The sequence below is a fragment of the Mytilus galloprovincialis genome, chromosome 10 (genome assembly GCF_965363235.1).
Source record: "Mytilus galloprovincialis chromosome 10, xbMytGall1.hap1.1, whole genome shotgun sequence".
Classification (NCBI taxonomy): Eukaryota; Metazoa; Mollusca; class Bivalvia; order Mytilida; family Mytilidae; genus Mytilus; species Mytilus galloprovincialis.
In genome coordinates this window covers 88326047-88337040 of record NC_134847.1, presented here as the reverse complement: position 1 = coordinate 88337040, position 10994 = coordinate 88326047, and the positions used below count along the sequence as shown (strand labels likewise).

Sequence of the window (10994 nt, the reverse complement as noted above, 5' to 3'; positions counted from 1 at the left end):
TGTGGCATTGATGGTTTTTGGTAGTCTGTAGTTATAATATACTCCTAACTTGATCCTTGTTTTAGTTCTTTGTGTATGGAACATATATTATGATAAACACTTTTCTGGTTTTCGTGTTTGGTCGTGATTTTGTATTATTGATGTTTTATAACACATGTTATATTCATACAAAATAAAATATCTGTTTGAATTCTGTTCTATATTATACAAACTTAACTTTTATGTAACATATATTTATTTATTTTTTACATTAGTGTTTTTCTTGTTCATCAAAGGTCTCCATAAGGAAATCCTGTTTCCTATCACTACTGAATATACTACTAGTAGACTTTGATATAACATAGTAAGTTAATGTTACAGTCAATATGTACACGCCATGTTTACTGTTTTTTTTCTTCATTTTTCATAAATGTCTGACAGTCAGTCCAACCAGAACTAATATCAGCAATCTGATAACAGGTTCAGTGCACCCGTTTCTCCCAGTGATTTGTCCTGAAATAAATTAAAAGTAATGATTGATCTAATTTACAGTAACACATACCTAAATAGTCCGACTGATAGTCCGACTGAATATTTATAGACACCATTGCAAATTAGTTGACCGTTCTATTATGGAAGATGTGTTTCACAAATAACGACAGATATGTTCCAATTGAAGTAACCACAATCATGTCCATTTTTCCTCGAATGTGGCCTACCGAAATAGACACCAAATTTATACATACATGAGCAACACGACGGGTGCCACTAGTGGTGTAGTATCGGCTTACCCAACCGGAGCACCTGAGATCAGCCATTCATGTCCAGTGCACGATGATTAATCAATATTGTAGACATCGCAATATCTACAATGTTAACACGATATTGTGTCAACATTGTTTACATTGTTTGAACCCTTATATATTGTTTACATCTTTGACATTGTTAACATCGCGATGTATACAATCTATAAAATATATTGTGTTTACATTGTTTACATCGCGATGTATATAATGTTAACACGATGTTGTTTCAACATCGTATACATTGTTTCAACCCTTATATATTGTTTACATCGTTGACATCGTTAACATCGCGATGTATACAATGTTAACACGATGTTGTGTCAACATCGTATAAATTATTTGAACCCTTATATATTGTTTACATCGTCGACATCGTTAACATCGCAATGTATACAATGTTAACACGATGTTGTATGGATAAGAATACAAATGTAACCACTGAATAAAACTATGTCCAGTGCACGATGTTTTGTCGATATTATCAACATCGCAATGTCAACTTTATATAAGAAGTTCGTGTTGCGCAGTCTTTAATTTATTATGTTGTGTTTTGTGAACTGTTGATTGTGTTTTTAACCATGACATTGTCAGGTTTTTTTTCGACTGATAAGTTCGAAGATCCCTTTTATATCTCTCGCTTCTGTGATTTAACACTTGAAAAATATCACGAAGTTATGAATATGTTTTCCGTACATTTGTCATCCTTTCTTATGATTATTCAGATTGAGTTATTTTTGGAGAAAAACGACAAAAAAGGAGTCCGTATATTGATACCGTCATCAGACTGACTTTTAGTCATAGAAAAGACTTCCGGTTTGAAACATGCACAAGTACAACCAATCGTATGATAGATAACAAAACTGAATAATAAATACGCCAATCAGAGCGTTCTCCATATCATGGTGTTTAGATCGCAAGAACCACAACTATTATACCTCCTTATAGTGGACAATTAGTTTTCGAGTTTATCTACATGTAAACTACGATTATACTACCTTAATATATAGAGACTCTGTATTATGTCTACTGCTTTCTTTGAAATGTTTACTATTTAAGGGATGCCACTAGCTGCATATATATTAAAATAAGTAAAACATGTAGAAAGAAGAATGTGTCCATAGTACACGGAAGTTTTGAGTTGATTGGACTTCAACTTCATCAAAAACTACCTCGACCACAAACGTTAACCTGAAGCGGGACAGATGGACGGACGGACGGACGAACAAACGAACGAAGGCAAGGCTAGAAAACATAATGCCCATGAATGGGGCATACACATTTGTTGTTGAAAGTGAAAGTAGTGATTTGGCAAAAATGAAAGTAGGGTAGAGATTAGAGGGAGGGAGGACCTTTTTTGGGACGTCGGGATCAGGTGTTTTTAAGCTCGGGATTTGGGGATTGATCCTTACGGGATCCGGGAACATATTTTTCGATTTCGAGATTTCGGGATGTGAATTTCGTTAAATTATGCATCTCGGGATTTCATTTTTAAGCCCGGGATTTCGGGATCAGGACTCCTCCGACACCCCTCAAATTAGCCTCAGTCGGTCTTAGTCATTTATACAAGATTCATATCCTGCCATTGACATGTTAATAAGGCTCTCAAAAGAAAAAGCACTGATGGATTAATTGTCCTAGAAGCATACTTTGTTAGACTAATAATGGTCTCTCTCTCTATATATATATAAGCAGTTATTTTATGTTTGAAACGGTGCAAATTTTTAACTTAATTTAACTTTTACCAAAAGATTCATTTTAGCAAAGGAGAAGAATAATTGTAGTCTGAGGCCAGAAACACGAAAGTAATTGTATTTAACAGAAAAGAAACAAATATCGGACTTTGGAAAAAGGGAGAGGGCTTATAATACATTTTATGAATTTCTCCATCCAATAATATCTTTTACAAAAAATCATCCTACAACAGTTTACAAGCTCTATATGCCCGCGATTTCGCGGGTGTGTTCAAGTTGATATTTAAAACAATGACCTTTACAGTTTCAGAAGTAAACTTAGAGGAGTTGTTTGTTGTTGTGATTTAGAAGACCGCTTTACTTCTTGAGGTAAGTTGCAATAAATAGAAATACTTATTTTTCAGAATATTTTATATTATCTACGATTTTTAAATCTACAAATTGTAAATCGGCACTATATTTACTTAGTTTCGAGTTGATTGGACTTCAACTTCATCAAAAACTACCTCGACCAAAAACTTTAACCTGAAGCGGGAAAGACGGACGGACGGACGAACGAACTAATGAAAGGACGGATGTACAGACTACTGAGAAAACATAATGCCCATTAATGGGACATAAAAGCTTACTGTTGAAAGTGATAGTAGTGATTTGGCAAAAATGAATGTAGGGTAGAGATTAGATGGAGGCAGAACCTTTTTCGGGACGTCGGGATCGGGTGTTTTAAGTTCGAGATTTGGAGATTGCAATTAATCCTTACGGGGTCCGGGATTATATTTTTCAATTTTCAGGATTTTGGGATATGAATTTCTTTAAATTCTCGGGATTTCGGGATCAGGATCCCTCCGACCACCCCTCAACTTAGCCCGGCTAAGTCGGTCTTAATCATTTATACAAGATTCATATCCTACCATTGGAATGTTAATAGGGTTCTCAAAAGAAAAAGCGCTGATTGATGCTAGAAGCAAATTTTATTACACTAATAATGGTCTATATAATTATAAGCAGTTACATTTATTTCATGTTTGAAGCGGTGCAATTTTTTTTATTTAACTTGACTTTTACCAAAAGATGCATTGTAGAAAAGGAGAAGAATAATTGTTGTATGAGGCCAGAAACACGAAAATAATTGATTTAAATAGAAAGGAAACAAATATCGGACTTTGGAAAAAGGGAGAGGGCTTTTGATACCTTTTATGAAATTCTCCATACATAATATCTGTTACAAAAAATCTTCCTACAATTAACAGTTCACAAGCTGTATATGCCCGCGATTTCGCGGTTGTGTTCTTGTAGTTATTGAAAAACTGGTCATTATCGTGATATATGGACTGCCCACAGGACAGTGGTATTGACTGAGACAGCGATAATGACTGAGCCAAAGGCGCTGTCGCGGTCAATACCACCGTCCTACGAAATCTTCCATTTTCCTAACTGTAAACTGCAAACACTTCTGAATCACGTGCGTTTTATTACGGAACGTCACTCAAACAGACAAACCACGCCCCATCGGTCATTATCATGTAAAAGTCTGTTAACGACCGGTTTTCCGGTCCGTTTTTTCTGTTAATGACCGATGGAACTTATTACTAAAGAATAAAGAATGTCATGTGGCCTCTTTTTATCCAATAAGATAACCTTATTCTTAACCGATATGAAATAACTTAGATTAATTAATGCAAAGTTTTTGTGTCTAAAAATCTTAAATCTTTAGTTAATTATAATATTACTTGTATATCAAGTGCTAGTGGAAGGATAGAAACACATTTACTCGCGAACCTTTCTCATAGTTTTACAAGGAATCTTGTAACATGGCGCTTGTTGGATTTAAAAAATAATTGATGCAAGCTATTATACTTTATTGTAGTTTTAACATGGGTAGGCATTATATTCGTGATTATTTTTGCCCGATCGATAGTTAGGGCTAAAATAACACGAATATAATGCCATGTTAAAACTACAATAAAGTATAGCTTGCATCAATTATTTTGATTCTAATTAGGACAATTAAGCTAATTTCTATGTCCGATGTGTATAAGTGCAGACTTCCCGAACCTCCCTTTTTGTTTGTACTGGCAATGTGATTTTTTTTAGAGGGAGGTGATTAGAACAGCCATCATGACCGGTTGTCGTATCTAGGTCAAATATATCAATTTCCAATGCAACACATTACAGTCATAATAAATGAATTAGTAACAACATGTGAATCATTTAAGAGTTTGGAAGTGTTTTAAAAGTAAATGAATGAAATATTATGAATACATGCCAATTTGATAAAATTGATTATTCTGCAGTAGTCGATATACGCATATGCAAACAAATTTTATTTGATTTAGAGCATGCGTTTATTCACAAAGCGAAAGAAGCACGCCTTATTAGAATTGATGTTCTTTTCGAAATCGGAGTTTGGCTGCGTATTAACAAAAGTTTAATGTCGTGTGAAAACAGTCAACTGAACATGTATTGTCTAAACCCAAGTTAACCCTTCGTATCAGTTTGCATATCAAAGGCTATTTAACAAATGAAGAGTTCGTTAGTACTTGGTTTTAAGAAAAAAATATTCAGCAAATCAGAAAGGGCATCTGACACTGATAATCTTTATTCACACACATACCAGGCTACTACTCCGAAGAGTGAAAAATATGACTGGCAAGACTTACCATTGGCTTCGCAAATAGTTTGGCCATAGATGAGTCGTCAGGAATATTTTTGTAAAACCATTAAAATGTCTAACGCATGGAATTCCACTGTATCTAAAACAAATATAACGGATACTTCTAAAATGGTACACATTAAAACAATAACTTGTAAACTTTATTCTGAAATTTATGTTTAAATAGAATGCATAGATATAGCAATGAAGTAGTAATTTCAACCTTAACAAAAAATCGGAACAGTTGTTTGATATTTAACAATTATAATGATTAGTACCTGAATTTCTTCATTTTCACATTGCATATTTCTGAATATAGTTGCTACCATACTATAGAATAAAGGGGCACATTTACATGTTTTAAACAATGACATATTTTTTCCAAATATTCCCTCATCTAAATTTGCATGTTTTTTTTTATAATGACCCAAGTATGTCACACAAAGCTGTTTTCTTAATTGATGTATGCTGCTCTTATAACTTGCCTTTTTGGGAAATGTACAGAAACACTGGTAGTTGTGCTGTCAAAAATATTTTTTTATTTCTTGGGTTTATAAAATTTGCGAGTTTATCTAAATGGATTCCCTCATGAGATTTTGTAGATTTTCAGAAAATAATCCGTAATCATGATATTAGGTAGTTATTGCGATATATTTTTTTTAAAGAAGCATTCTCTATCTTAAAATCAAGTCGTTTTATAAATTTATGGCTAATTAAAGTAATTTATCTAAAAACTCTACAAATACATGTATTTGATAGATACCTTTCTCTGTTACCACTTGTTTGATTGCGTCCATTATATTTTGTTCCTTGTAACATCCCATACTGACCAAAGCCTGTGCTGCTGTTGTACAGATCAAATCATCCGAATAAAGGCATCTTTTTAGTACTAAAATAATTTAACAATAAGCTTGAAAAGAAAACTGAAAGTGCATGTAGAGATATTGTGTCATAAATTTTAAATACGCTATCTCCCTTTACTAGTCCTATCCGATTGTAAATGACTATATGAAAACAATATGAAATGCGGTTAGAAAATCTTTCTTGGTCGTTAAGGCTGACTTTTGGATAAATGGAGTGACACATATTTTTCCACTTCAGATTCAGTAAATAAGTTCAAAGTAAAACGCCCATCAGTAATTGGACAGTGATCAACCTAGGTAGATATTTTTTTTTTTATATTGATACAAGGGGCCAATTGACTTGCATAAGGTCGGTTACTATCCGACGCAGCTTTTAGGTTTCATAACGTTTGCGGATTGGATATTACTTAAAATCAACACGTGATTTTCTTTTTAATTTCAAATAAAAGTTATATTGCACTGTTACTTATAGAATAACCGACACAATAACAAAAACATTCAAATGAATTTGTGCTATACTTTCTGGTTTCCAGTGGTGTTCCGTATTTTATAACTCAAGAATACACAAACTAGAGAAAACCCGATCGCAGTTCTAGTTACCAGAAATGCATGTGTTGCATAACAAAAAAAAATATACATGGTCATGCGGCAAAAACTGATTTAAAATGCAGTTGAAAAAATTGTCTATTTTTTCGCTTTAATGAAAAAAGCATATTTGTAAAGGCCCCGACGCGCAGAAATTGGAAGATTTTTCTATACTTTGTAATGTGAACTTGATTTCTGGAATTTTAAAACCTGGAAAAGCTTTCGATTTAAAGTAATTCCAATCCTTATCATCCAATCAGAAGCCGTAAAGGATTTTACTCTGAGTGCCATAATTTTGCTCTTGAAACCATCTGGCTTATTTGTAATAATAATTTAATAATTCTTGTCTTTGTGTGAGGTCTATACATGTATATATCGACCGCAGACTTCGTCCTGAGTTTACATACTTCTATAGTGCATCATTTTTTCAGTGCATCATGTAGAAAATGTTCATAAATACATATATTTAAAAAAATGTAATTTCAAAAATAAGAAATATAAAGAGAAATTAAAGAAAAAACTGTTTATTTAATGAATCTACAACTCAGGCCTAATTTCGGGCAATATTCGTATTTGGCATGCTGATATTGATATTTCAAAATTCTTTTCTTGTTATATTTGACTTTGGAAAATAAATTTTAATTTATAAATACTAGGACAGAGATCGGTTTTGCAAGTTCGTTATTTGATAAGTAAGGCGTTGTTTGCTATTTTAACTCTCGTGTCTTTCCCGTTGTCGTTTTCGGCCTTCTGAGTCCCTCCTATATTTTGCAAGAGCGTGATTCAAATTGTTGGGATTTATTAATATCAATCAAAAAGTTGCATTACTCCATAAGTCCAAAATTCAAGTCAAACCGATTAATGAAAGCTTATGTAACCGAATTTTATAGTAAGTTTTATGAACTGCTCATAAACACAACAAAATTTGCAAAAATTGCGTTTTTCCATTACAAAAAATATTTACTTAAGATTGCTATTACCTGGTTTATTCGAGAGTTCATCCTCTTCGACCTGGGGAAAAAGAAAATGATGATACATTAGAGAACAACTAGTTTTATGAGAGATACACTATTAAATGTTTCAGGTAACTTTTTACAGAACTATTCTAAAGTTCCTTTACTCTTTACTGAACTATTTTAAGTTTTCTTTACTCTTTGCAGAACTATTCTAATTTTTCTGAACATCAAAGTTATGAAAATAATCTAATAAATAAAAAAAATAGTTACTTGTGTGTTATCAGAACAAGACTTTATATTTTACCTGTTTCAGCTGTTTATAGAGTTGATCTCCTTTCACATTACTGACATGAGGGCAGTTCTTCCCGTGTCGAGCATGTTCTACCCATGGATTATCGAAAACATCCCAACTTTTCAGTTTTAAACCACAGTAAAAACACTGGACCATATCTTCTGTACCTGAAACAGAGGGGAAATCATGCTGACAGCAGTCTTCTTTTACAAAATTCCCTTTAAGACATTAATTCAATAATGACGGCTCCCTTTTTCCAAAATAAGTGATATCGACAATTTTACAAATCAAACAACATCAGCAAGGCAAGTGTTGCTGCATTATATGTTACACAGTACATATCCATGATAAAAATGATAGATTAACGTAAAATGAGAATTGGATAAAGCGAAATTTAGTTATCTTATGGGGAGTTGACGGACGGACGGACGGACTGCCATTGTTTTCTACAATTAGTACCGTCTTCGATGGCAATATAACAACTATTTAAATGCGCAAATTGAAAAAAATAAATCATTGTTTATTTGGCATTTGGTTCACTATCAATAATTTTGAAGATAAGAATCAACCATTATAATAAACATGTCAGTGGAGTAAAAACAAATCGAAATATCGACGACTTATATAACACGAAAGAGATAATATAAACCGGCAATGATTATTTATGAAAAGATATATTTGCTTAGAAATAAAGTAAATTTGATGCTTACCTGTATAGAAGAATCCTGCATCAGCCAGATCTACAGGCTTTGGAGAACTTCGTGTCCAGGTTGAATATGACCTTATTCGAGCTGTCGGTGTTGCGTATGATATGAAACATGGCTTTTTAAAGCAAATTCCAAGATTATTTTCCTTCTCTAAGTTCTTGGAAGCATTGCATTTGGACTGCATTTTAACGTGCAGATACAAAATCTACGCTTTATACTATGCCGCCCGAAATCCACTTTTGTTTAAACATGTCGATGATTTATCTATTAATAGATTATAAAATTCTCATTTATCTATTTATAGGTTGCAGGTAAGAAAGGTAAATAGACTGCTAAAAATGTCTACGAGAAAAGCATGTAATCTGATAGATGTCTATTTAAGATAATTATGAAATGATTTTATTGTTTAAATATTGTAATATCAAGTGACGAAATGTAATAATAAAATTAGGCATATTTTTCTCTCTTTCTCTTTCAGTTTATCGTAGAATTTATTTCATGACTCATGAATTATATTGATAAAATGGGTTTCAAAAGTTTATTTTTGTTATCTTTCTATGGGGGTTATTAATAAGTCTTTGAAAACACTATGTAGAATACAATTACGTTCTCTTTACATGTTAACTTTTTAAAATTTACTAAACAAAGGGTCCTTATCGGAGCAGAATAATTACCTGAACCTGGCAGGGTGCATATTAACAAAAGCGTTACATATCTTCTATACTATTAAACTAGAAGACCTCATTTTGTGTGTCGCTTCTCTTCCTTTTACAATAAATTAATCATCATGCCTCTGTGTCCTATAGGTACCATGTATTGTCGCATTTGTCATCCATTCTTTTGATTATTCTGTTTGGGTTATTTTGGGTGAAAAACGAAAAAACTACTTCCGGATATTTTGTCGTCATTGAACGAAATTTTAAGTCAGACTAGACATCCGGTTCGCGTTTTTTCTGTACTTTGTACATACCAAAAAATATGAAAAACGTGTATTTGCTATCTGCTATCATTTTCAAGTTTACTATCCACGGAGGTCACTGAGTTTATTAAATAAAGAGGGTCTATATAATATGTCAATGACCGCCATGGATCGATTAGTAAATTGAGAGTTGATAGTAAAAAGCAAATACACTTTATTCATGCCAAGAAATCCTCGCTAAAAATTCCGGTCGACCCCCTACGGCAGTCATTAGTAGCTAAAGATTTGATTTCATTCAAGAAATTAATGTATGACCTTCATGTACGTGTCGCTTAGAACACGGCCATATACCAAATGGTCAAAATTAATCATCCATGTAATTTGCTCTATGGTGTGTTTGCAGAATTTCAACGGAGGCAATTTCTTGGCATGTATAGTAATGTATGTTCATAATATACAGATAAACGCTAACATTATTGAAATCAATAGAAAAAAAATATAGGAGTTTTGGAGGAAGAAAATAGAAGCCGGGCTAGAAAACCAATTGTCATGTCCCAAAGTACCTATAACTTTTGAAACCTTTTCTGAAATTCTTCAGTCATAAAATCTGTTACAAAAATTCATCGGGTCACTAAGTATATTAAATAGAGAGGGTCTATATAATACATCAATGACCGCCGTGGATTGATTAGTTAACTGAGAATTGATAGTAAAAAGCAAACACACTTTATTTATAGTAATGTATGTTCATAACATACTAAACGTATGTTCATATTGAAATAAATAGAAAACAAAAAAGTTGGAAATTTTGGGAAAAAAGGAGAAGGGGTTGAAAAACAATTGTCCTGTCCCCAAGTACCTATAACTTTTATAACCTTTCCTGAAATTCTCCAGTCATTATTTTTTTTTACAAAAATTTATCCTACAACACTTTACATACTTTCTACCACACTCTGGATGCCCGCGATTTCGCGGATGTGTTCTAGCATTTGTCACCCTTGCTTAAAGTATTTCAGTTTGGGTTATTTTAGGAGGAAAACGAAAAAATAGGCGTCCATATATTGTTTCCGTCATCGGACTGAATTTTTGAGAAATATAAAAGACTTCCACCGTTTAAAACAATTGTCCTGTCCCCAAGTACCTATAACTTTTATAACCTTTCCTGAAATTCTCCAGTCATTATTTTTTTTTACAAAAATTTATCCTACAACACTTTACATACGTTCAACCACGCTCTGGATGCCCGCGATTTCGCGGGTGTGTTCTAGCATTTGTCACCCTTGCTTAAAGTATTTCAGTTTGGGTTACTTTGGGAGGAAAACGAAAATATAGGCGTCCATATATTGTTTCTGTCATCGGACTGATTTTTTGAGAAATAATTTCGTTTAGGCCTGTTTTGAAATTAAACATAATTCGCATAAGTACTTGGGACAGAACAATTACTTTTTGCGTTTTTGTTGTATACTATGATCATACATGTACTGTATAGATAAAGTGTATTTGCTATTTATATATATTATCAATTTCAATAGTTTTCTATCCA

The 10994-nt window shown here is 32.9% G+C and overlaps 1 protein-coding gene across 1 annotated transcript; it reads right to left on the bottom strand.

The window, feature by feature from the left end:
• Nucleotides 1–217: 217 nt before the first annotated feature.
• LOC143049439 (death-associated inhibitor of apoptosis 1-like) lies at nt 218–9399 on the bottom strand. The gene is made up of 7 exons (XM_076223073.1): nt 9207–9399; nt 8536–8796; nt 7838–7992; nt 7558–7588; nt 5893–6018; nt 5137–5229; nt 218–492 (listed from the first exon to the last, which is right to left on the bottom strand). The coding sequence occupies exons 2-6, from the start codon at nt 8714–8716 to the stop codon at nt 5174–5176; spliced, it is 549 nt and encodes a 182-aa protein (XP_076079188.1). The 5' UTR covers nt 8717–8796; nt 9207–9399; the 3' UTR covers nt 218–492; nt 5137–5173.
• Nucleotides 9400–10994: the final 1595 nt, after the last annotated feature.